Source organism: Pholcus phalangioides, unplaced genomic scaffold, assembly GCF_987345545.1.
Source record: "Pholcus phalangioides strain wild (caught in Gottingen) unplaced genomic scaffold, Ppha-v1.0 ptg000003l_1, whole genome shotgun sequence".
NCBI classification, from domain to species: Eukaryota; Metazoa; Arthropoda; class Arachnida; order Araneae; family Pholcidae; genus Pholcus; species Pholcus phalangioides.
In genome coordinates, this window is record NW_028301596.1 from 21089362 (window position 1) to 21115858 (window position 26497).

The 26497-nt window shown below is 36.7% G+C and overlaps 1 protein-coding gene across 1 annotated transcript; it reads left to right on the plus strand.

Moving 5' to 3' along the window:
• Positions 1–207: 207 nt before the first annotated feature.
• Positions 208–25947, plus strand: bs (serum response factor blistered). The gene is made up of 8 exons (XM_089246070.1): positions 208–1086; positions 3173–3430; positions 18444–18630; positions 18991–19125; positions 20270–20383; positions 21172–21357; positions 22319–22401; positions 25745–25947. The coding sequence occupies exons 1-8, from the start codon at positions 673–675 to the stop codon at positions 25820–25822; spliced, it is 1455 nt and encodes a 484-aa protein (XP_089102196.1). The 5' UTR covers positions 208–672; the 3' UTR covers positions 25823–25947.
• The last annotated feature ends 550 nt before the right edge of the window (positions 25948–26497 follow it).

Genomic DNA, 26497 nt, shown 5'->3' on the forward strand with positions numbered 1-26497 from the left:
GGACGTCTTAATATATATGCATGTCTAAAATGGCATCCCTTGAACTTACTGATAATTGGGAATGACTCATCTCGAGCACATCTCGACAAAGAGTCAATTACTTCGCCGTCCATTTTCATTTAGCACGTTGCCAATTTAACCCGATATGGACGCTCGCTAGAAAGAAAAAACAAAACAAATAACACGCGCGCCTCCATCCGATTGGTCGATCGGGGCGCCGGCGCAATGAGGTTTTGCTCTTTCCTTTTAGGGCTTTCACATTCCAAATTAGGAGACCCCGTTGCCCATATATGGATAGTTGGTTTCACACCCGACACGTGAGACTTGAATGATTTCGCCTGCCCAGGCGCAGTAAAGTGAACGACGAACTGACCGATCGGGATAGCGCTGACCGACCGATCGCGAAATTTGTTCCCACAAAAACAACAACGTTATTTAGACGGCGGCGATCTTCTCTCTTTGGCAGCTTTCCCCCTTCCTATATCTTCTGCTTTTTTTTCTTCTTTCGCTATCTGACGTGAAAGCAGCGGAAAGAAAAGATCGAGCTTCGTAGTCGAGTCTTGATGAGTTCTTCTTCATCATCATCGCTGCCGCTCCTCCCAATTCCTCGACCTCCTCCTACTACTACTACAACGAAGCTCATGAAGCCGCAGTTTACGACGACAGCAGTTGATGATACTACTTGACAAGAAAAGTGCTTTTTCGGCGGCGATGCAGAATCCGCCGAATTCGAGAGTCGTCAACAGCAGTAACCGCAGCATAAACCACCACCACCAACAACTCGGATACAACGTGCATTTGCAAGAACAGCATCACCGAGGCGAGTCGACGTCGTCGTCCTACGATCAGCAGCAGACGACAGGACTCGTCGTCGTCAATGGACCTCCTAACAACGTGGACTATGATCAGCAGACGACGACGAGCAGCAGCAGTGGTGGTGTCCATCCGACGACGTCGACGAAGAAATCGCTTCCACCTAATGGCAAAAAGACTAAAGGCAGGGTCAAAATCAAAATGGAGTTTATCGATAACAAACTGAGACGTTACACAACGTTCAGCAAACGTAAAACGGGAATCATGAAAAAAGTGAGTCCTTCATGATCTCAGATATCGGTCGGCGAAATATTCAGTGTGGTTTTTGATATACGGTAATCGGTCGATCTTATTGCGTAAGAATTTATCTATAATCTGATACTCAGCTTCTCATGAAAGATTCTTCAAAATTAACGATATCCTACCATATTTTGAATATGCATTACACATGTTTAATCAGCATGGTGTTTAGGGAAATGAAAGAAACGTACCTATTGAGAGTCATTTTTAAATGGAATTGCTTTGCATTCGGGACAGCTGCTGCTGTTCACAAGCACCCAGATTCTGTATGGCGAAGGGACAAATTCACGTAGTCTGTATTGTGTGTGAGAAATAAATTAAAATTGTGTTCAATTTAAGATTCTACTCGATAGAAAAGAATTGTATACAATTTCAAATTTAACATGCAGGACGCTGCTCTAGGAGGGCGCCTAGTTCGAGTTGAAAGGGCAAACAAAACATTTTCTTGACCAGAAGAAACGTGGGCAAGGGTAACAAAAATAGGTTCAGCATGGGTGAGATTTTTTTCTTTCCAGCTGCCCTGTCATAAGGGCAGTGATCCTCCAGTGTCAATGATGGTGGTGACGGATCTTATACAGTCAAACCCTTGTTTAACAGCACCATTTATTTAGCAGAATTTTGGGGCTGTAATGAGTTTTGCATTATACTGAATCACGATTTAACAGGTGTAATCTCTAGAAATAGAAGATGTGCACTCAAAATTTCTGGTGTGACATCTAGGGCGATGTAACTGGATTTGACTGTGTATATGTGTACCGATTACGTCAAGACCCTTCTATCTCAGTGCTCAAAGTCAATCTCTGCTTATGCTTCAAACTGATCTAAATAACTTGATGACAGATCAAACACCTTTGATCCATACTTGCAATGAGCCCCTGTTCCCTACTTTGCACCTCAAGGCAGTGGCGATGGAATTGAACTAGTGTTGCTCAAACCCCCATGGTATTTTGTAGCATGAGAACCCCTCCTCCCAATTAAATTCAGAAATCTTTCATAAAGCTTAAGATGAGCACTCACAGCTCCAAAACACTTCTAATGCCCTGTATGCACAAGGGAAACCTAAGTATTTAAAGGAAATATCTATTGAGATCAGTGATATATTTACAGCGGGCTGAGTGAAATATAGCCCAGGGCAGCAAAGTCAAGTGATTGGTGGTTAAGAAAATTGAATTAAAACATGAGATGCAAAGCATGGTAAAATTTGAATATCTCACTGGCCGCAAAGCCATAAATCTATCCCTAATTGAGACAGTGATTTTTTTTATCTCTTTCTTGTAGCTTAGAGCTGAGAACTGATTCAGAGATCAAATATAGATCAATTTCCTATATAGACCTAAAGCTGGAATGGAGCACCCACCGGTCTAAAAAAAACTGATGCCCCTGTTTCTCGGTCTTACTGTTATTTGGTGTTATAACACTTATCACAGGGCTTGAGGAATTTTTAAAAAAATTACGCACTAGCCACAAGTTTTGTAGGGGCTAAGCATATTTTATTGTCTAGAAAAATTGTGCTAAATAACAGTGAGGGGAACTTGGTGATCCTTTTCTGTGTTAGTACATGCCCAAACATATATTCTTAAATTTTTAAAGTGTCTTCAGATCTCAATTTAGTGACAACATATGGAAAATATCAGGCACCAATAATGACTTTTTCGTTGCTGTGGTGACCAATATTTACAATATTTTATGAATATCGCTGGGACAGATACACATGCTCTTTGCATTTATATATCAGCTGTGTATATTAAAGTGTTATTTACATGGAAATAATTTCACAGAATAGAAAAAAAGTACCCAATGTTAAAAATGTACTTTCAAACTACATGATTGATGCATGTTTTATAAGAATTTAACAAGGTTTGGAAGTTCTTTGTGTAAAAACACTACATCGTCAATTTTTTAATATCCGAAACCACTAGTCAGTCAAAAGATATTCAGACTTGTTTGCACTGCCAGGTACATGCATCATAAAGCAAATGTCTAAAATTATAATTATTATATGCAAGTATAATTAGCAATTATACGTTTTTGATAGTTTTCTTGTGTGGGAATTTTTCAGGCATATGAGCTGTCAACGCTGACGGGTACGCAAGTTATGTTATTAGTTGCTAGCGAAACTGGTCATGTATATACTTTTGCCACCCGCAAACTTCAACCAATGATAACGAGTGAAGCTGGTAAAGCGCTCATCCAGACTTGTTTGAACTCGCCTGATCCTCCACCGGGACCAGGATCTTCGAGCCTCGACCAGCGTATGAGTGCCACAGGTTTTGAGGAAACGGATCTCACTTACAGTGTTGGAGATGATTGTGACAAGGCAAGTTATAGTTCATGATTGATTTATTTTCAGAACTTTCTTTGTGTATTGTTTCAGAATGGAGGAATTTTTCCTGTTCATGAGCATTTCTTTGCATGAAAACTATTTTTTTTTCTTGCTCGTTTCTGAATTAATTTTTAATTTAACTATATTCTTAAATCTGGTTGCATGGTGTTTTGAAAATCTCTGATATCTTTATCAGCATGATATTATTCGTGTGTGTGTTAGTTTTTAATGCATCCAAACAAACTTCCATATAATACTATTATATATGGTGATAATCTTGTATATACAGGGTGGCCTGTAAGTGCTAATGCAGTCTTTATTTCATCAACCATCCATGGTAAAAGTATTCTTTCAATTTAAAAAATGCTCAAAAGGCCTTTAAAAAATAACCCTGTACCAGTTTTGAGAGTTGGAAATACAGTGCGTAGCAAAATAAAAAACAAATTTTTATATGCTTCCCCCTGTTCTCTAACTTCCAATTAGAAAGTTGTTGCCCTGTATCTCGAAGCCAACAGAAAAAATTTGATGTTTTAAGTGCAATATTTGCTAAGAATTTGAAAATCTGAGAAAAGTTCTGAAAGAACAGCAAAAACTAATGGGCAATGCTTCTTTCCCTCATTTAAGCTGTTGTTTTCCAACTTTTCTGATTTTTGAATGCGAATATTGCACACGTAGAAACTTGGATTTGTTTGTTGTTGACCTCAGAAGAGACAGGGCATTAACTTTCTACTTGAAAGTTAGTGGACAAGGGTAACCATATAAAAATTTAGATTTTTTATTTTGTTGCACGCTGTATTTTCACTCTCAAAACTGGTCTTGGGTAATTCTTTTGAGCATTTTTTAATTTGAAACTATACTTCTACGACAGACGTTTGATGAGATAAACGCTGCATTGGCACGTACAGGACACCCCGTGTGGCTGGGCTTGGCAAATCCCAGGCACCATGTCACCATGATGACTAAAATTGGTATTCCCACCTGAAATTTTCTGCAGAAGAAGGGTAAGGCTTTTTTTTTTCTTCAACCGAGCGCAACTCAGGTCGATCGCCATAGGCAATTTTCTACCTAGTGAGTTGTGCCGGATGTGTAAGTGTGTGTACCTAACAGTCTGAGTGCGTATCTAGTGTTGTGTATGATTTTTCAGTGCTGCCATCTATATCTCAGAAGTGAAGTGAGTGATGTGTAGTGACTGAATATTTGTGTACTGTTTGTAGGTCTGTTGCTCTCTGTGGCGAGACTTTTTAACGGGGAGATCGGCTCGCATTTGCGCCTCGAAGTTGGGAACCACAGAAAACCAACTTCAGCCGACCACCACTGTGGCGACGGTGGGGCTCGAACCCGGGTCCCTGCGATGCGAGTCCGTCACTATGACCACTCGTCCACCACAGCGGCGAAGGGTAAGGCTATAAGGGTAACAGTCTTATGGAAAGAGGTCATTAAGCCCTAGAAAAGGTGGGTGAAAAAAAAAACTAGAGAAAATCACTTGTGGCTCCAGAGAAATTTGACTGGCACCTTTACTTTATTTTTTTTCAAGCTTTGGTATATAGCATTATCCAAAAGATTTCCCACAACAACAGAGCTTGACAAATCCCAGGCATCAGGCAGGGCCATCTTAAGAGCATCATAGGTCCAGAGACCAAGTGATTTTTCTGAAGCCCTCTTCTTTTGAGGCCCTAGGCCAATGTGTTATGACGGCGCCAGGTCACCATGGTGATTAGAAAGTGAATTTTTCACCAAATGTTCTTCATCAATAACTGAATTTAAGTCAGAGGACAGCACAACATATTGGAAATTATGTCTGTGAACATGGGAAAGGGTCCTGAAGTTATGGAAAAATTGATAAGTACACAATTTTGTGAGGAAAGCAATGCGTGGGTGCCAACACACACATACATTACATTTTGCTGGTGCCTAAATTTTTTTCCCAATTTGTCAAGCTGTGCGTAGTGATGCACAATAAATTATATTTCATCTGTAATGATTAATCTCTTAAAAAATTTTCTCAGGTCACTTGAAAATCATTATTTAGAGATCTCACTGTCTACAATATGTTCAAAACACTTATGTTCAGAGCAGTAACTACACTACAATGACCTATATAATATTACCTACATAATAATCGCCCATATTACAATATTTCTTTCTGGTCCTGGTGTACTTTTCATAGTGTTAATATATTCCATCTATAACAATGACTCCTTTTATAAATATGTTTCTCCGGCCTTTTGAGTATATATAGGAGTTTCAGTGTATATACTGAAATATTGCACATGAAAACTTTTATCCTATGACCTTTACTGTAAGTGTTTGAAGTTTTGGAGACATTTCTTATGGTAAACATGAAAATTTATACTATTTAATTGTGTGTATCCAGACACACCTGTGTTTCAAGTTAGTGGTCTGTACCACAGAAATTAGGAACAGATGAGTCTACTGTTTACTGCAATTACAACTGTTATTCTTTCTTGGAGGCTGACCACAAATTTCTGGAATGTGTGGATCAAAATAGCATGTCATTCTTGCAAAAAAAGAACTCTGACTAGTTCTGGCTCATTTTTTTTCTATAATGGCCAAAAATTTAAGTTCATTCTAAAGTGCTCAATAGGATTTAGGTCCGTGTTCAGAGCAGGCAAGTCCAATTCGTGCCGGTTCCATTTTATCAAACCAGCAGTATGAGCTGGTGCCTGATCACTGTTGGAATGTTGGACTATTCTGTTGGAACAAAAACAAGTAAAAATGGAAAAATTGTGTTTTCAATTCTGAAAAATTATGAATGTACTTTCAAGTGAAGTTTCGACAGCCAAAAGGGAAAAAACAGATTCTATCAGATATTATGTGCATATGTAGCAGGGCTGGACAAATCCCAGGAGCCAGGTTGTCATGGCAATTAAAAAATTGGTATTGACACCTAAATTTTTCTTTGCGTGCTTATTAAATTGCAGACTGAGAGCAGGACAAAATGTTTGGAATTCATAGCAGCATATTGGCCAATATGAAAGAGGGTCACAATGCCCTTAAAAAGTCAAAAGAAGTATTATTTTGGACCTTTTTTTATCTTCAGGTAAAAATTTTTTTTCTGGCACATAAATTTTTTTTTGCGATTTGTCCAGCCCTGCAGACCAGTATAGAAAATGTGATTCAATGAGTGTTTCTGATAGAGTAAAAAAAATAGAGAAAATAAATAGAATATCTTGTAGATTTTGATGCAGATCTGTATTAGTTTGCCTAATTTATGGATATAGATTTGCAACAAGACAGTTCTTCCCCATGCTCCAAGCTAGAGCCCTTTCGATTCTTCCTTTGATGGAGGTCTAGGAATACGATCTTAAATAGGAAGAGTTGAAATGATTGTGAGCATCGGAATAATACATAGATTATCTCCGATCATTTACATGTATATTTGTGTCAGAATTTTTTAGCTTGTAGTCACGTTTCAAGACTTGATCGGTTGTATTAAGGTAAGTGTTAGTAATGTAACTAAGTTGTGCATGTTTTGGTGTGATGCAAATTCATGACTTTTATTTTATAGATATTATATCTTTGATATTCATATTTCATGTGTTATTTTAAGTTACTTGTCTGACTTGGGCATGTAAAGGTTTTGGAGATTTGTCTGGACCTGATGGAGTAGCAGTATACATCTATTGCCTGGCATGCCTAGGGAATTTGAATTTGTATAGCATGCACTAGACATTTAAAAGAAAAAGTATGAAGTTTTTTGTTTGACAAATCAAAAAATAATTTAGGCACCAGCCAAATTTCTTTGAAGCCAAGCATATTTTTTTTCGAGAGAGCAATGAAAAACTCTACTTTTTTCAGTCTGCCCAGGTGATCCATTTCCGTGTTAGTCGACACGCTGACATAATTTCCAAGAATTTGGTGTCCTCAGACTTGTAATTTAATAATCAAACATGGGAATTTTTAGGCATCAGTGCCAGTTTTTTCTAGTCATTATGTGACAACTGGGGTTTGTTAAGCCCTGATTGAAGTAATATATAATTTTTAGTTTGTGAATATGTATTTCTAGGTAAGTAGGGGTGAATGTTTCGAATAGGGAAAGTGTGAAAGGTGACTTTTCCTGCAGTAGTAATCTTTGAAGTACAAACTGTTGGTAGTAGCTGTATTGTATACATCTGAAAATAAATTCTTTTGTATGGGGGAAAAATTCTGCTCGGCCAATCACAACACTGAGTATGAAGAGAGAGAGAAAAAATTGAAACAAAGAGCGTGATTCTTTTTTTCATGGCAAGGGAGGTCCATTACTGGGGTGGTGGGATTATGATTATTAGGGGCTTTTTTTCTTTAGGTTCTTGAAATGGGCTGTGAATTCAAATGCGTTTTCTCCTTGGAAATAACAATGGAGAAATATATCAAGTTTTTCATTATGTTTATGAGCATGGGAAGGAAAAGATTGGTTCGTTACCCTGTTATGTGCGTGTCTGTGAATGTGTGCGTGTGGCTTTCACTTGTTTTCATTTTTTTTCTAATCCATGTGTCCTCCTGTTCTTGTAGAAACCCACTTTTGCTGTTGTCCAAGACAGTGTCGCTGTTCAACATCATGATTATGGGGATTGTGACAAGTTGCCTCCATTCTACACAATATGATAATTTTTTCTTTCCATGAAAAAAAAATGGGTAAAGGTGCAGGTTCCTTTGAGCATAAAACTGCTCTGAACATTTTTTTTTGTGTCACAAGAGCAGTGTTATAATGGATCTCGATTGGAATATTGTTCAGGGGGAGCTGGCTCTTCCTTTGGCTAATGTTTCATTTTTTTTTCTCTGAAACGAACATGAACCCATCTGAAGAGAAGCTGGCCTTCTCTTTGGTTTTTATCCATTTTTTTTAATACTATAACCTGATCTTCGAAAAACATTGTACGTGTCGACTAAATATTTTTTTCGGGGATTTTTATGACTTTCAACAAATGTTCAAGACTGCTTTTTTTACAAACGTGGAATTTTTAATGAGAAAGTCTGATTTTGTCAAGACTTCTATGTCTATAAACCGTCCCACAAAAATTAAAAAGTGCCATTGTTTTAACAAAGGGAGTTACTAATATAGTAGATTTAGTTTTGTTATTGATAATGGAGCTGGCTCCATTCTTGTATGTTAAATTTATTTTTTTTATTACAAATAAAGACTCGTGAAGTTTTATTTTTTATGAAATATTTTTTTGGATACTGAATGCCTTTCTTGCATTGAATTGTAGTATGTATGTGCCAAAAGAGGAGTTTGAATTTTGCATGTATTTTATCTGGAGTATATTTTCAAATAATTTGCCAACTTTTGTTTTGTGAGCAGCATCATTTTTTTTTTTGTCTGTTGGAAATAAATATAAGCATTCAAAATATCTTTAGCATTAATACAAGGCATGGTTTTACGTATCCGCATGTGCATGAAGAAATGGTGAAATGTGTTGTATAAGCATGTCTTGCATGACTCCTTATTGCTCAGAAATGTATGTAGTCATTTAATTATTTGTGTTTATGGTAGCCAGAAATTTTTTTGGTAATCAGTTCCTTAAATATTCATTCCTTATGCAAGCTTGATAAGTATTTTTTCTTTTTACAGTGTTTCTCAAAATGTGCAATATTGGCCCTTGGGGGGGGGGCATACAATGGAATGGATGATGGAAGCTGCAGATGCAACATGGAACACTATGGGTTGACTTAGCGGGAGAGGGAGTGGAAAGGGGAAATTTTTTGTTTTTTGAGGAGAACAGGAATGTTAGAGGAATAAGTTAGGAGGAAAGACTGCTCTAACACGTACCATAACATTATGTTTCACCATATATAGGAACACAATTATTGACAAGAATCTGCCAATAATTGTGTTCTCATGTTATTGCATTACTGGACTAGTTTATTTTTTTAGAGCAAATACTATAGATACTGAACATCTCTCATGCAATCAAATGTTTCTTCACTTTATGTGAACTTGATATTACTTTCATGTGATGAGTCATTCAGTAAAGCTGTGTTTAGAGCATCATTGGGGGGGGGGGGGAATCTCTTCCCTGGTTAGAAATGCCTCTACCAATTTACATACTTACTCTCGAAATTTTTAATCAGATCTAATTTTCATGAGACCTGCTTTCTGATTCTCTGCTTTTGGGCCTCCAATCAGGTAGGGCCCATACATTAAGAAGGCACTTTTTTCAAACCGAGCACAACTCCAGCCTACCGCCATGGGCAATTTACTGCTGATTGAGTTAGGCCGGAAGTTAGGGTATGTGTGCACCAAAATGCTGTGCACATAGTGAGGCGACCCCGGTATGGGAGTGTGTAATAGAGACTAGTAGCGAAAAGAATTGTATTGTTTTCTCTACACTGCACATGAGCAGCCAGACAAAAGAAGAGAAAGAGGCCTCTCAACGAGGTGCGGGAGTTGAGTAAAAACGTTTGTTTTCACCTCGATCTGCTGATTGGTTCGTTTCTCCCTTCTTTGCCCAATTCACGGCTCATGTGCTTCTTCCCAGAATAGTTTAGTAGATGCTTCACTGATAGAAAACCACTTCAAAGCATAAATAGGCACACAAATCAATATCTCCAGGTCGCTGCGTCGCACACTTTGAGAAACACTGCATTAGTATGAACGATTAAGACGGGCTAGAGCCCCATCTCCCTCGTTGTAGACTAAATGTAACGAAGCGTATAATTAATTGTGACTTATCCCAAAACTTGTATGAAAATTTAATGATTCCTGAGAGGATTGCGCTTTCATCAGTGATTTTGAAGAAACGACCCTCCATCGATAGATCTTGACCGAAGTTTTTAATCGAAATGGTGACGCTAAGAAACACGTTTGTGGTTTTGAACTCTGAAAACACAAGATGTTCTTGAAAGTCCGCATTTTCCCTTTTCGCCATATATGGTCAAAAACCCGACTACTTCTGCCGCGATCGCTGTTGTGGCGCCTAGTTCTCGCTTGCCTCTTGAGATAGTTGTTTCCTGAAGAGGAAAAAGTAATACACACACACACATAGGAGTGAGCGAGCAAAAACCCATCATTATATGAGGTTCATGGTCCTGCGGTCAGTTTTTTTATTATTTGTTCAGGAAGATAAGAAAAACTTCTCAATGGTAATTCCGCCTTTCCCCCGGCCTAAAATAAAGTGGGCCTCCCCCTTAAATCCCCACCCACTCTCTAATAAACGGGAGAAATAGAACGCGATCACTTCTCTTTTTTTGCCCATAATACTTCTGGGTCATTCTCATGCATCTCGTATCTTACTAGCTTTTGGGGCTGCTACCAAACAGCAATTGAATTCAGTGTTGTTATCAGCTGAGAGGCGCCAGAATAAAAAGTTTTTTTTATTTTCTCTCTTTCCGTGACCTATCTTCTCTAAAAGGTGGAAAGCTTGGACGTACACACTCGTCAGAAAACTTGTTCTCGAATAAATTTTGATTCTCTACTTATCGCGAGTTCACCTACACACGGGAATGATGTGGAGCTTGCTGTATTCGCTGTGACGAACTTGTTGACCGACATTTCAGTTGAGGTAAAAGTGAAATTCGTTCACGTTATATCACAGCTGTTGATTAATATATTTCTTTTTTTTGAACCAAATAATATGCTTAATTTATAACAAGATAAAAAAAAAGAATTCGGCATTCCTGACGTCATTATTCGTGAAGTAGGGCTACCTTCTTGAATACTTATTCCACTTCTAGGGCCTGATTTCTGCATGGGCAGCCCCCCACCCCATGATTTTGGGAGCCACAAAACTTCACCGACTAGTCAAACATATTTGATCACAGGAGCCGCTAATTTTCCCTTTTCCTAGTACCCATCCCCCCCCCCCCAATGTCAAATTAGGACCTTGTCCCCCTTCCCGCTATCACAAAATTTAAATTAAATTTGATCTTTTTGCCCTTTGTACGACTTTAAGAAAGGAAAACACATTGGTTCAGTATAATAAAATCCTCTATAGGGCGGGCACCACGGTGCTCCCTGAATCACCCCTAGTATCCTCTAAACGTGTCCGATTTCGTGCTTAATCAATGTCCCGATTAAACCTAGTACAAATTCCATTCAAGGATTAAAATCGTCCTGATTTCATGCATTCGCGAATGTCAAACGTGCCGTGAGGGTGATGCTCTTCTTTTGATGATGGATACAGGTAAAAAGTGCTGCAAAACTGTTGAAGACCTTTGCTCTAGGGCTATCTCTGATTTGAGGCGGCCCTGGGCAAAACTAGCATCGGAGTCTCATCATCTAGGGTCGAATATGTTATTAGTTAGGAATGTTCTTCTCAAATTCGGGGCTGCCAAGTAATGAAGGAACGCACCATATTTTTTTGCGCATGTGGGAAAACTGTAACGCAACCTTCTTACTTCGTTGTTTTCAAAGGATAGGATATTCTCGTGCGCGCAGGAGATGGCCAAGCCATGTCCGTGAGATGTGTTTCAGAACAAAGCGGAAAACGGAAGGAAAATGTATAGAGTGCAGCTATGGCCATGATCCTCGGCATTTGATCCAGCGGCGTACGCCCTTCCAAGCCGACCAAAAATTAAAAATATTTTCGTAAAAAATTAAAATATCTAAAGAAAATACCCTTTGTAAAAAAAATGCTATTTTACTCGAAATTGCTCCGGAGGAAATTTTTTGTGCTCCCTCCGAAGGTCGATCCTGTGTGTTCCCCTGATGGCTAAAGGGTTCGTCGGGTTAGCGTTAGTCGAAAAATAGTTGGTCTATATACATTATGCCATTCACTGGCGTACATACGATCCCGAACCGAGATTATAGTGATTTGTAGAGGTTAAAAACGGAAATATAAAAACCTTGGGGGGAAGGTACCGCCCTTCCCTGAGAAAATCTTGTGTACGCTACTAATGTGTCACTGGTATTCGAAAAATCGTTGAAAATCAAAAATACACCATTTCACATTTAAGTTATTCATCTCGTAATCTATTCAGCATGAAAATAAGTTGTTTGACATTAATTTAATGTAATTTAATTTACATATATAAATTTAATGCTATATTTGTGCCAAACAACTTACTTTCATGCTGAATAGATTACGAGATGAATAACTTAAATGTGAGATAGTGTATTTTTGATTTTCAACGATATTCGGCTCACAGTATCAGTGATGATTCGAAGAATTTTGGAGAAGTTAATTATTAGGGGATTTATTCTTTGATATATACGAATGAGAAAATTAAGAAGCGCGAAACGGAAATGGCTTCAAAAATGTATTTTTACCCCCTTTTTCTCTAACCGCAATTTTTTCTTGTCTTCCTTAAATATTTTCTCGTGTATTTCCGGGATGTCCTGTATCAGTGTTAGATTCGTTGCTTTAGCCTCTTCTATCTTCCTCATTGAGTTAAAAAAAATGAAAGATACGCGCTTTTGTACTGTGATGTGTTCGTAACCTCAAGTTCCGGACATGGTTTTCTTGAACATCTGTTCATTTATTTAAAAACACTGATCACTGGCACCGAGATTCATTCCTTGGGAATGAGATTACAATAACAAATGCCTCTTGACGTCCCTGCTCGAGCTAGAAAAATTTCGGTAGCATTCCTTTAGTTCCGTGACACACTGAATGGGAATCGGCTACATTATGATGTGTATAGCACAATTTTTTTATCCCCGAAACATTTCGCGTCAACCCCTAATATAAGGTATGGGGTTATGCCTATGTCTCATCAAGGGCTGCTGTATGCCTCTAGGGGCGGGACAGTAATGCATGATTGATTCATGTCTCATCGAGGGAAGGAAAAAAAAACTAATGAATAAATTATTAATCGTTAGACTACATATATATGCTTCACAAAGGTATCCAAATGAAAGAATGATACTTATAAAAACGAATATAACTTCAAATATCAAAGAAATATTAAAGAAGGGGAGGAACGGAATTTAATATATCAGAGATAGAAAATTACCAATTTCATTTTAGTTTTTTTTTGTAGTTTATGAAGCTGTTAATATAACAACGGTTGTTCGTTGGAGCTTGATCACAGGACCGTCTTAAAAGCATCATGGGCGTAGTCCGAGGCCCCCATACCTGGCTAGAAATACCTGCGTACCGATTCACGTGGTTACTTTAAAATTTTTTAACCAGATGTCATTTACACGAGGCTCCCTCTGCACCTGAGGCCCCCGGGTCGTGCCCGGGTAAGATCATACGCGCCTTGACGGCACTGCTTGATTATGGCTGTATGTAGTCATGTACAGCTGCATCTTCGGTTCAAAAAAAAAAAAAAATGTTAACCCTGCTATATTCGAATATTTTTTTTTTTAATGTTGGTTTGAGATGGGGCGTAAGAGGCCCTAAAATGCCGTCTCAACGCATGGGTCTACCCGTGTACAATTCGGGAGCCTCACGAAAATGAGATCTGATTAAAAATTTCAAGGTTAAGCATGCAAAAGAGAAGATAGACATTTCTAGTCGGAAGGGGGGGGGGAATTTCATAAAAATCACTTTGCCCGAGGGTCCTTAATGCTCTTAAGAAGGCCCTGGCCTGGGTTTAATAAGAAATATTTTTCACAGCTTTGTCTCTTCCAGAAGCAACCCCTTAATAATGCTCTTAGGGGTCATTAAAGTATTACGTCAGCATCGGGGGGGGGGGGGTGGTGGTTTCGGATTTGCTGACACCTTGTTTACAAAGGACGGAAGTTTTTTGAATTTAGAAAAATCTTATATAGAGTAAATAATCCAACCTGTATATATATATTGGTAGATCGTGGTCGAATAATCAATTATATATAGAAAGGAAGAAATAAAGGTCGGAAAAATTATATATAGCTTGTAAAAAAACTCTCAAATTGAGAAATCCTCCGAAAAATTAAAAAAAAAAAAAAGCAAAATACAGTAAAATTGGTCTATAGCGTTACTGTAGGGACCTAAAAAATATTACACAGGCTATCGCAAGGCTGTAACTAGGATTTTCGCCGCCAAGTTACATTATTTTATTTTACCAACCCCCCCCCCAACTTTGAAGTTGGATAATTTGATAACGGTGACCTTTGTTCCCACCTAAAATTGCCGCCCCTAAATTTTTCTTCCAAGGGCAGTTGCCCCCCACCCCCTGATTCCGGCCCTGGTTTATCGTTGTAGACCGTTTGAGCATTTGGCCGATTTCCCATTAAATAAGAATTCCGCCGTTACCAAAGAAAATATCGTTATAGTCAGGTTTATCGTTATAGACGGTATCGTTGTACACAAGTTTCACTGTAGGTGAATGAATTCGCGTTGTTATTCATTCGTGGTTTCTTTGCGGTGCTGATGTTCCGTGTACGAAACATCAGAAAGAGATGCGCGTTCTTCTTCAAAGCGCCTGCCCTGTTGGGAATTTCATAAATTGGAAGTGCTTTGAAGGATTCCTGGCGTATAAAAAAAGCGCTAAAAGTGGAGAAAAAGTAGTGCGTAGAAGAGATAGAAAAACGCGCGGGCAGTTTTTTTTTCTCTTGATGAGTGCGAGGAATGGAAGATCGGTTCTGTACCGGGGGGAGGGGGGGGGGCAGGAACAAGTGACGTACGTAATGCAAACACGCACACTATTCTATCGCAGAAAAGGAGGAATAGAAATTGCCAATGCGGCAGAAAACCTGGCAGCAGTTTCTATTTTGGACAAGTTGGGCGGAGAGAAGCCCGATATAGCTGAAACTCCAGCAGGGCTCTGGAACCATAAATGGAACGGAACGGAACGTGTGTGTGTGTGGGGGGGGGGGGGGCTCATTACTCAGATGTGATGTTGGTGATGCCATTCCGCTCCACACTCGCGGCGTTCGTTTCAGCGGGGGATAAAAATCCCCTGTAAGGAGTGTGGGAGGTATCTTCTTCTAAAGGAGATATTCATTTCCCCATAACCCGGGTTGATAATCTCTGCTGGGGATAAAGCAGTGCCGAGAAACTCCTACTTTTGGAAAGTTTTTGAGTGGATGGAATCGGGGCCCGTTCCTCGTAAGTTGGGATCCTAAGAAAGTATGAATTTTTGGGGCCCGTTATATATGTTGTCTTCTTTTAGGCATGGGTGTGCGTTGGGGGAAGAGAGCATGTGGGCTGTGCCTAAAATACAAAAAACAGCCAATTTCGGGGACCCGAGCACGTGCCTCGTTCGCCCAAGCGAGAAACAACCCCTGGATATAATGCAAGGCTACAGACAGCGTAAATATAGCAATCTAAATTGCTATCCGGAAACTGATTTTAATATGCATTACTTATTCACAATATACCAGGGCTTGAAAAATCCCGGGTACCAAGTTGCCATGGTGACTAAAAGTTCGACTTGATTAACAAATGGGTGTCTAGGGCAGCTCAAAAAAATGTTTTTGGAAATTGTGTCGGCATGTCTCTACAAACACGAAAAAGAATGACCAAATTTTCCCTGGAAACGTTTAAGGGAAAAAAAAAAGAAAGTGGTGACAGTTTTCTTAACTAATATGATAGAGTATATGAGATATTGTTATGCCATCATTGAACTGTTTTGATGTGGGGACACTAGTTTCATTAGTTAGGGATAATTCCAGGTTGTTGTGCCACAAAGAGAGGGGTTTTCCCTTATAGGGTTGTAAATGCATGGAATAACTTGCCATTCGTTGTTGTTTTTTTTTTGTTTGGAAAAAAAAAGGTGGGGTTTTTCCTTCTGATTTATTGCTATTGTTACTGTATTTAGACTATGACAACCATATTTTCATGGGGTTTTATTCCCATTTTTATTATTAGTTTTTTATATTGATTTTTCTTATAAAAAACTAATCTTTCTTACCCTTTTCATTATTATTTTTTTCTATCCACCTTGTTGGGAATGTACTAAACGAATATATTTGAGAGCTAATTCACTTTTGAAGTTCTCGTTCAATCAAAAAATTGCACCAAGGTCTCAAGAGAATATGTAATCCGTATACAGTGTAACCCCTCAATAAGAGACACCCACGGGACATTTAGTTCCTTGAATAGAGGTGTCCCTTATTCAGAGGTAATTAAGTTCCTTTGAAAATGATACAGATCAGGGCTTATGTTCCTTAAATAGAAGTGTTTCTTATTGAGAGTCCTTTAAATGGAGGTTTAACAGTATGCACATGAAACAGTTCACACACAAGTAACTGCATTGTCAAAACCAGATATGATTCAGTTTCAAAAATACAAACAACATTGTCCGTACTGTTTCAAACTATATAGTGGTTCAACTAACTTATATACAATGAAACCCCTCTTTTGCAGACAACAGCGAGAGAAAAAATTCATCCGTAAAAGTGTATTGACCGTTATAAGCAGGGATTTGAAATTAATACTTTAAATAGACCCAAGAAATTATTATTTGGATGTGAAAAAAGGGTGACTGTGCATCTGTGGGTTGTCCATTAACTTATTTTTGATCGATCTTACAATTCGTGACCAAATCACGCAATTTTTTTATATGTGAGGACTGGCTACTTAAATAACATATTTTCGAAGCTGCAAAGAATTGGACATCGATTTAGCATGTTTTTTTTTGTAATTAATGTAAGTTTACAATTAATTAATTTTCTAATTAATGCAAATTAATGATCTTAGTTTAATCAAAATAATTAATAGTTATAATTTTGATAAACCTCACGTGCCATGTGACAAAAAAAAAATGTGGGGGAAATTTATGTTTTTCTATTTTTTAAAAATTTATTTCTATTCATGGTCAGGGAAAAAAAATTCAAATAGAAAATCGAAATAAAATTTCTGAAAATTTCTATTTCGAAAAATCATAAAAAAATCGAATTTCATTGCAAACAAATTTTTAAAAAATACTATGACACTCATTAGACCTTTCAGTTTCCAAAAATGTTAATTTCATACAAAAATTTGAAAATGAAAAGTATTTGAAAATTTTTTTAAGTAAAGCGTTGCACAAATACAACACAACATCAGTTAAAAATGGGTTGGGGGTTACTGTAAAGATGGGTTTTACTGTAAAAATGGGTTTTACTGTACATACTTTATATAATATATATATATAATGTACATACTTTGTTACCTGTTGACAGTGTGTTTGAACATTCTTTTGCTTTTACAAGGTAATCATCATCCTTTTTAAAATAAACAATATTACTTAAAATATAGGAAATATTTATGACATTTCATGGAAACATTTTCTTCAAGAGTAATATCATTGAGAAATGCAGTTATAATATGAAAATGATGTATATCTGCATTCAATTCTACAGCTATTAACAATCCGATAGGAGCTTTACCATGCAACAGGCGCAAAGGTTTCAGTAAAAACACAAGGTTTTTTTTTGAGCAAAACCTTGAGAGTGTATATTTCAGATTTTGGCTTAAAAATCTCATCTTAATGGCCAATTACTTTTCATTTGATCAATTCTATGACCTAACTTTTCACAGTTTTAATAAGATTACCACTTAATAGTTTCTGTTTATATCTCAATCTTATTTTCACCAAACCTTTTTGTAATTTCACTATGAATTAAAATGCTTTGTCATATAGTTTTTTTATATTTGACAGATTCTGTCAAAATGATCCGGGAAAATGTAAAATATTTAGCAAAAGTCGAAGAAATATACAAATATTTGATAAAAATCAGGGAAATATACACAAAATTTTTATAAAAATCAGGGAAATATACACAAAATTTTTATAAAAACCAGGGAATAATTCTGTGAAGGGGAAAAATTGAAACTCGAAAAATATTTGGAAGGTTAAGATTTCGAATTAGCATATATTTCTTTTTTCGGGAGTCTTGGTCAGGGAAATGCTCGAGCAGATTTTGTTCTATTTTATATTGAAGGTCTTGAAACTCTGTTCAAGGGCTAAAAAACAACAGAGACCTCCGTGATTGATCGAAACTAACCATGGTGTGAGCTCGATTGTCAGAATTTGAGCTAATTTCTTTTTGGAAAAATTCATTCTGACTTTTCATTTTACCTTTTACAGTGTGTGTGTGTGTAAAATTGTAAGATTCCAGTTGATTTTTAATCTGTACATAGAAAATTTGAATATGCATTGGAATACTTGCGCTGTCAGTGTAATGAGTCTTTTTTAAATATTTTTTTACGAATAGATTTTGGACAGCAAAGGTGCCTACTCATCTTCACCGTCTTCTCCTCAGTCAGGAGATGGTTCGCCACCACCTCATCTGATGAGAAGCGATTCTCCCAATTTGGTCAGTTTATCGGACATTTCTCCCTCTCAGCAGCAGACCGTGAACAGTAATGCAGGGTTTGCTACAATTCTCGCGGCTGCTCCAGGTCATTCTTTATTATATTTTCTTATTTTTTATCTAGATTTATTGCATGCACTTGTTTTTCAGTCGCAAGAACTTCAAGTTAATCAAACTGATAAATATTTGAATATTTTAAAATAGGTGTTAAACGTAATAATTTTGTTTGACAAGCTAAAAATATTCCAAATATGGCTTCTTTGAGGCAATCAACTAAATTATCTTGGTTTTCTTAACTTCTAACTATACATTGTACTCCATTTTATTGCATTATTGGTATGTAGATTGATTTGCATTTTATTGAGAAATTAGTTTAAGTACTTTTTTTCTCTAATCTCAGACTATATATATATAAACTTGTGTATTAAAATTTTCTTTGACATTTCAGGTGGAGGGTTAGGCCAAACAATTCAGATTGGTGGGTTTCAGCCTAGTTCGTCATCTTCTTCAGAAGGTCAGTCTGGGAGTTCACAACCTGTGTATAGGTTTCCTGCTCAAAGTTCATTCTCGGTTGCAATATCCAGTGAGTGCATTTTCTAATACCTGTTTTCTTTTTTAAAGTTTTTATTTGTATTTTCTCTATATAAAATTTTGTGTAAATAAAATAGTTTCAATTACCATATTCCTTCGCATTCGCTAGCATGCCAGAAAACAGCAATGGAGACCAGCATGCTGGGAAAACCCGTATTTTCCGGAATGCCAGAAAAATTCAGTCACAGATCTTTATCCTAAAAAGTCATTGAATTTCCTAAATACATGTTGTGATACTTATTAAACCTTGCTTTTCCCAGCATGCCAGCTAATGTGGGTGAAATATGGTATTTACTAAAAAATAGCGTACTAGTGCTGGTAAAAAAAAAATATTTAAACACATTAAAAAAAATGTTTGATAAGAGGATCAATGTTAAAAAATTTCAATCCACACGAGTAAATTGATATTTTCACTTATTGATTGATATCCATCATTGTAATAATGTATTTGAATACTATTCATCATTTATAGAACACATTTTTTTCACATAGAAAAGGGCCAATTGGTGATTTATAATCAAGAAATTTAGGTTACCATTGCATACTTTTTTTTTTTTAAATTTTATTTGTCCCTCCAGACATTTCTCCCCATAAATCACAAGAGTCAGATACAGGACCTGAAGATTGTACTAATTAAACAAAATATACATACACTAATTACAGTAAAAGTCCACTGTAACAACAGTTCACAATCATGAGGAAAATTGCCATTATAACAGACTTATCGATATTAGTAAATTTCAATATTTTGCTCTGTCAGGTTATAAAATTGTAAAAAATCGCTATTAAAAATGTCTTTTATACATCGTTTCTTTCTAATATTAACAAATGAACAGAACTTCAGTCATGAAATTGAATTTTTGGTCTCACAACAGTTAATATTCTGACATTTTCACATAGAATGTCATATTATTAAAGCGATTTAGTCATTCAACTGAACAATTAAAAGTCTCAATCATTATATCTTCTCAATATGATCTCACCTTATGTGCAATGGAGATTCTGAATTTCTTATCGTCAACTGAACATTTAAAGAACCCTTTGCAGATACGTAAAGCTATGTATTTAAGAGCTAACTATTCTCAGACCCTCGTTAACTTTGAAATTTTAGTTTAAAGTGATTTCTATTCTCACAGATGCAGCAAAGAATCAGCCAAACTCATCGGAGACTGCACAAGCTACTGCTGCCCCAGCTTCGATTTCAGTTGTACAAAATGCGCAACAGCCACAAAATCTTTCTCTAGTCTCAGGTACTGTTGCTGACATTGTCTTTTAGTTGTAATTTAATTGTAATTTTTATGTTGTAATTTTTCGTTGACTACCTAATGGTACTCATTTGTAGCTTTGTTTGCTCTGATAACTCACACACACACACACATCATCCGTAAGGTATGATAGTCTGGGTAATGATCACAGCATTGATTTTTGCAGCTTTGTGAATGAGACTATTCTTTAATTTTTTTTCAAGTAAAATGTTTTTATTTCCCCTAAAGCAAATATATGTAAATCAGGGCTTGACAAAAAAATAAATAAATAAAAATGTAGGTACCAGCCAGATTTCTTAGGAGCCAAGCATTATTTTTCCCTCAAAAAATACAGTCTTAAGTAATGCTTCTTGACTTTACGGGGACTTTATAGACCCATGTTGGAAGACATACATCATGAAATTGGAAAATTTTGTGTCATATGTGGACTCTAATCTAGCAATTAATGCGATTGTTCTAAGAATTTCTTGGGGAAAAAAGGAAGCAAAAGTGACAAAAAAATGTATCACCATATCTGAGCATGTTGCATTTTTAGTCATGTTATAAGTAAGGTTCATTAACATTGTTCACTATGGGAATCTGTGGGACTGAGAATTTTTGTCATCATAACTGATGTGTTGCTACAACCGAGGTCATTATAACTAAGTTGGAATGTATTTTGCAAATCATTTGAATAGATATTTAATTTCAGTTTCATGGAAATTAAAAATTTTTGTGCACTTCATTAATTTTAAATTTAATTTTTTTTAAATAAATTTTCTATGGAAAAAAAGGGAGTGTGGTTATCCCAGCATCACAAGCCATTCTGCATGCAGCTGGTAACAATAGCAGTAACAGCAGCAGCAATAACAGTGGTGTCCAAGGTGCATTCATGTACCATACAGCGCAGGGTCTAGTCTATGCTGCCACACCTCCAGGGTTATCAGATGGTGTTATTATCAACCTCGGCCAAGAGCAGAGTAAGTTGCGTAATGACTTTACTGTTTTCCCAACCAATCATATTTTTCTTGGTGTAGTATTATTTTATTAACCCTGGATAACTAAACATTCGTCTACAGCAGCGGTTCTCAACCGGTGCTCCGCGGAGCCCCAAGGGCTCAGCGGCCACTCGAGGATAATAAAATAAATCAATGAATTTGATAAACAAACAAAAAAAGAGGCCTAAAGAAAACCGCTACATAAATAATATACAAAAAGGGGCTCCTCGAGTTAAACAGGGCTCCGCCATAGAAATTATACACTGAAAATGGCTCCGTGAATCAGAAAAGGTTGAGAATCGCTGGTCTGCAGTGATGCCTCCGTGCTCTAATGATTGGCCGAATCTGGGTTGTTTTTGAGTGAAAGTGGGTCCCTCTGGAAGAAAATTAAAGCATGGTTCTCCCCCCCCCCCCATTATTCACTGGTATCCCTGTGAATCAAATAAATAGTTCATTTTCAAAAACATGATCAATCCAAAAATTCATTGAAAAAAAAATAGATTAATTTACCAACTGAACTAAATTTGTATGCGCCCGAAATTCCAGGTATTACGACTGTCAAGAGAGACCATCTTGGGATGGTTTTTCGCTCTGGATTGGATTGAAATAACAGCATTCGTCATTATGAAATCAACATTGTTTTGAATGATTAATCCATAAAGAATCATATTTCTTAGAAAATGTGTGTAGCAGTTGTACTTTTTTTAAAACATAATTTTAGAGCTTTTAGTTTTCATGCTGGTGTAACATATATGTTGGTTTTTAAACTTAAAAATAATCACAAAACAGAAAACTTGTAGAATGTAAATGTTTTATTCATTCATCAATTCAAAAACATTCTAAAAAATGAAAAATTACAATTCAATTATTTGATTAGTTAACTTGAAAAATTGATTACTGTATCACCCCGAGTCATAAATTAATCAATTAAATATGATTTTAGATTCTGCAACGGCAGCGGCCGCAACAGCACCACAGCAATACATATCGATTCCAGTTACCTTATCACTCACTCCCGCTCAACAAGTAAGTTTCATTTATTTGATTTTAAAAATCTATACAAACTTTTATTTCATGAACATTGAGTTAATTGTTCAAGCCCATTGTTTAAGTTTGTTTGAGTTTGTAAAGCTGAGCTTCAACTGCCCTTCAATACAAATATGAATGCTTATACACAGAAACATGCTGTTATAGAGAATTTTTCTCATTCACATAATTATGGTATGTACTCCCGTATAATCCAGCCTTCCCCCCTTTCTTGAGCATCCCCATAATGTCAAAAAATTGGTACTCCCAAGTTAATGCCACACATTTTCAACACCAAATCAGTGCATTCCAGCTTGTTTTTTTTCTTCATGCTTTTGTTAAAAACAATAGGACACAAATTGATGGACAGTGCACTAAAGAAAGTACAGGGTGGTTATAAAAAAACTATCCCGACATATGGGCCCCTAACTATCATACCATTCATAGAAACTGAATGAAATTTTGTCATAAGGTATTTTGAGGTATGCGCTCAAGAATGATATGGAAAACAACAGCGTCACTCTAACAGTTACGGTTACAGTGAGAAAATTTCGAAAATATCAAATGGCAACACCAAGTTTTTTGTATTGGAATGTGATCTCCATTGTGAAAAACCCTAAATAGAGTTCGAACGGCAACTGTAGCATGAAAATCACCGGCGGTAGATAGGCTAAAAGTGAGGACAACCAATAAGGACAGAGAAGCAGCATAAAATAAAGCATTTTATTGTGTTTCACAAATTTTCCACATGACCTTGTGGAGGACTAATCAGGCTGGGATCTCAGCCGAAGAAATGGTTTGACGAATGAAACGAACATTAATGCTCTGGTGCACGGCAAAGTCCATTTTACTTTTTCCTTGCCTAGCTCCGGTGATTTTCGTGCTACTCGTGCCATTCCAACGCTATTTAGTGTTTTTCAGTATGGAGATCGCATTCCAATACAAAAAACTTGGTGTTGCCATCTGATATTTTCGAAATTTTCTCACTGTAATCGTAACTGTTAGAGTGATGCTGTTGTTTTCCATATCATTCTTGAGCGCATACCTCAAAATACCTTATGGCAAAATTTCATTCAGTTTCTGTGAATGGTATGATAGTAAGGGGCCCATATGTCGGGATAGCTTTTTTATAATCACCCCGTATTTAACACTAAACAGGAGGCACATAAATTTGAAGAAAATTCAAATTTTTGTCACACCAGGATTATTTTTTTGTACATGAGGGCTAATTAGATTGGGACCTACAATTTATTGCTTATTCCAAACGACAGTTTTTATTATAGTCACTGAGAGGTTGGTGCACTATGCCCTTGATGTGGGACTCTCTGTGGTAGCAATCTTTTTCTGTGGTCATGTCGCCGTTTCTGTTGTACCCCTGTGTTGGGAAAGTTTCTGACAAAGATGAACTGGGTATCAAACTTGCAATACCTCTGAACATCCTTTGGTATTTTAGGTGAGTATCTTATAAACCTGTGCTACTGTGCCCAAGTTTTGATCATCCAAGTGGTATGGTTATAACAGAAAAGTATAAAAAATTTAAAACCTGTATATTATTTCACACCCTGTACGCACAATGTAAGATGTTGCTTTTCTTTCTGTAGATATTCTTTCTTTTTAACCCCAGTTCATCCCTAACTTCACAGGTGTTTTATCGTTGAAGTCAGAGCTGAACTCCCTGAATTTAAAAAATAATATCTACAGTGAGAAAAAAAATCCTAGGTACTGGGTCTGAGAGGGCTATACGTAGACCCTCTAAAATTGAACATTTTAGCAAAAAATATTTCATATTTCTAATTGCAACTGATTTCATGACACCCTAAGTTTCCATGCACCATTTGGGGCTTACTGCTCTGTAATAGTATTTTTCATTAAGCACTCATTCGAGGGCCTCCCTTAATTAAATACAAAAAGAACCAATGACTCCCTCTTGCTATACAGTCACTGACTATACATTTCATTCTAACTTTGGTTTTATTCTAAAACACACCCATTAGAGTCTTTGGAAACCTCCTGTCATTGTATGTGGACCATCTTCCAGTGACTTTAGACATCCTTAGGTCGAGTTCCCATATGTCTAATAGGGTTTGAAATACATGCCTTTAAAGACCTGTGTAGTGCTGCGCAAGTCACAACACACACATAGTGAGCAATATATGTGGTGTTTGCAAATTATTTAGAAAAATTGAAGGATTTTGATTCATATTTTCCTTTGAAAAAAAACCATAATTTCTAATTCACTTAACCGTTACTAATTTATCCATAGAAAAGAAAAATTCCTTATTCTTTGAAATTTGTTTGTAAGCATTTGCTTGTTATTTATTTATTTATGTTTTTATTTCTGATCATATAAACATTAAATTTTTTGATTCCATGTTCTCCACACAATATTCGTACTGGCGTTCAACGTTCTAGCTTTTCAAAAATTCACCATTCTCCCAAAAATATAAAATATCATGTTTTCATTCGCAGATTGTACCTGCTACATTACTTAACGTTTTTGGGATGTGCTGAAATTTACTTAGATAATCACTGGGAAAAACAACTTCAAAAATACAACGATTAACTATAGGCCTACAGCGCGGAGAAATGAAATAAAGAAAGGAAAGTTCTTTTGATCAAAGTTTTTGATCAAAAAACATTGATTGAGGCACATTGTTGCCATTATTGTTTTTCAAAAGCACGAAAACCTCAGTGGATACCACCAACAATATGTGATTCAAAAAAAGAATAAAATAGATGATGTATTAGAGAAGGCCAAAACATAATTTTGGGAAAGAAAAGGCATGAAAAGCCCCCAGTTGAAAAAAAAATCAGCTTAAATGTCCAAATTTGGGAGGTCCTACTTATGGTCTCACATCTTGGAGCAGGGGCCCTAGACTAGGACCTTTGGTGACCCCCCCGGCTGGACTTTTCACGAGCCGCTCTATACTTAATTTATAGTGTGAAAAAACAAAAAAAATTCTTCCCTGGCCCTAGGGCTGGAGCTCTGCCAGTCCCACCCTTGTGGGGGCCCATGGTCCTACTGTATTTCTTTGATATTTTAATGTTTTTAAAAAATATTTAAATTTTTTATTGTCTTGGGGGGGACACAAGCTGTACCCCCCCTCCCCCTTGTGTATGTCTCTCATGAACAATATGTACCTGCATGTACCGATTTGTTAGAAATTCTGCTGAGGAATGTGTACGAGGTGTATGTACAGTTAAGCAGTAAGAGTAAATAAAAAAGCTTGCTTTTTGATATAATCTAAACAGTGTTTATTGCTTTACCATGTATGGATAATTTCATTCATTGGGATATAGTTTTATTAGCCACTTATCGTTATCTGTTTTGTTCTACTTTTAGCAATTGCTGAGAGTTTCACCAACTTCAGGGACAGACTCGTCTCAGGGAGGAAACCCTCCTAAGAAGCCAAAAAAGTAAAAAAAGAAAAAAAATGATGTTGCTTATAGCGTTTGAAGGTACAACTGATGATAATTTATTGTTCAAGTGCTCCTACAAAAGAAGATTATTTCATAGTTTTTTTTACGTTAATGAAAGAAAGTACTAGATAGCTCTCTTGAAGGGATGTGCTTGAGAAGAAGCAGATTGATGGGAGAGCTGTTTTGGGGGGGGGGGAAATTGAAAAGGATTCTGCTTGTGTAAGAAGCATCTGTCCACTCCATCCAATCCGGTGAAATATTTTCAAAATTAGAAGAAAAGAAACTAAGTATTAGTTGAATATTCACTTATAAGAGGCAAAGCAAACTGATTATGCATTCACAGATGACGCATGCACGCATGTCAGAAAGATTAAGTGCAATGAACTATATTCCAAGTCTTATTGTGATGACTGAAGAAGAACATTTAGAGAAAAGAAATTGTGCCAAAAATTCTATGCATGTTTTTGCGAGCAACTCTAATTTTAAGAAATACTGTTGTCTATATATAATGATTGTTCGATCATATTTGTTGTTGTGGTCATTTTATGTGCACGAGGACTTTTACACTTTATAGCCGGTTCCAAACGACTTTTCTTTTAGGTCTTATAACTGTGAGATTGGTGGATTAACTGTCTGGGGTGTGAGAAATTTCTGAGATAACCACATGTATCCAGGA

Excerpts from the sequence above, each read along its gene's own strand:
- bs (XM_089246070.1), top strand. The coding sequence starts at position 673 with ATGATACTACTTGACAAGAAAAGTGCTTTTTCGGCGGCGATGCAGAAT. Across the intron at positions 3,431-18,443 it reads TTGGAGATGATTGTGACAAG|ATTTTGGACAGCAAAGGTGC; the intron begins GCAAGTTATAGT and ends TTTTACGAATAG. Across the intron at positions 19,126-20,269 it reads ATTCTCGGTTGCAATATCCA|ATGCAGCAAAGAATCAGCCA; the intron begins GTGAGTGCATTT and ends CTATTCTCACAG.